This window comes from Antrostomus carolinensis, unplaced genomic scaffold (assembly GCF_000700745.2).
Source record: "Antrostomus carolinensis isolate BGI_N321 unplaced genomic scaffold, ASM70074v2 scaffold28239, whole genome shotgun sequence".
Taxonomy (NCBI): domain Eukaryota; kingdom Metazoa; phylum Chordata; class Aves; order Caprimulgiformes; family Caprimulgidae; genus Antrostomus; species Antrostomus carolinensis.
The window spans coordinates 1,952-2,175 of NW_010336838.1; the positions used below are offsets into that span (position 1 = coordinate 1,952).

The 224-nt window shown below is 67.9% G+C and overlaps 1 protein-coding gene across 1 annotated transcript in view; it reads right to left on the reverse strand.

Annotated features, from left to right (window-relative positions):
- LOC104530437 (N-sulphoglucosamine sulphohydrolase-like) overlaps positions 1-218 on the reverse strand; it is a gene marked incomplete at its 5' end in the record, with an annotated part of 1,564 nt that extends 1,346 nt beyond the window's left edge. The window contains one exon of the mRNA XM_010175013.1: positions 158-218. Coding sequence (XP_010173315.1) covers positions 158-218 — 61 coding nt within the window. The remainder of the gene's footprint in view (positions 1-157) is intronic.
- Positions 219-224: the final 6 nt, after the last annotated feature.

Genomic DNA, 224 nt, shown 5'->3' on the forward strand with positions numbered 1-224 from the left:
GCTCCATCGTCCCTCCCCAGGGCCAACACCAAGGGCTGCAGTCTGTCCCCTGGGAGAGGACCCTGGGTTTTGGCATGGGGAGGGTGGGGACCAGCTCACACCCCCCCAGCACAGCTCTCCACACCTCTGCTCCCTCCTGGGGTGTGTGGGCTCTTACCCAGGAGGGTGGCGAAGGCCTGGCTGACCTGTCCCCAGCGCCCGCTGTGCTCGGGGGAGGAGATGAG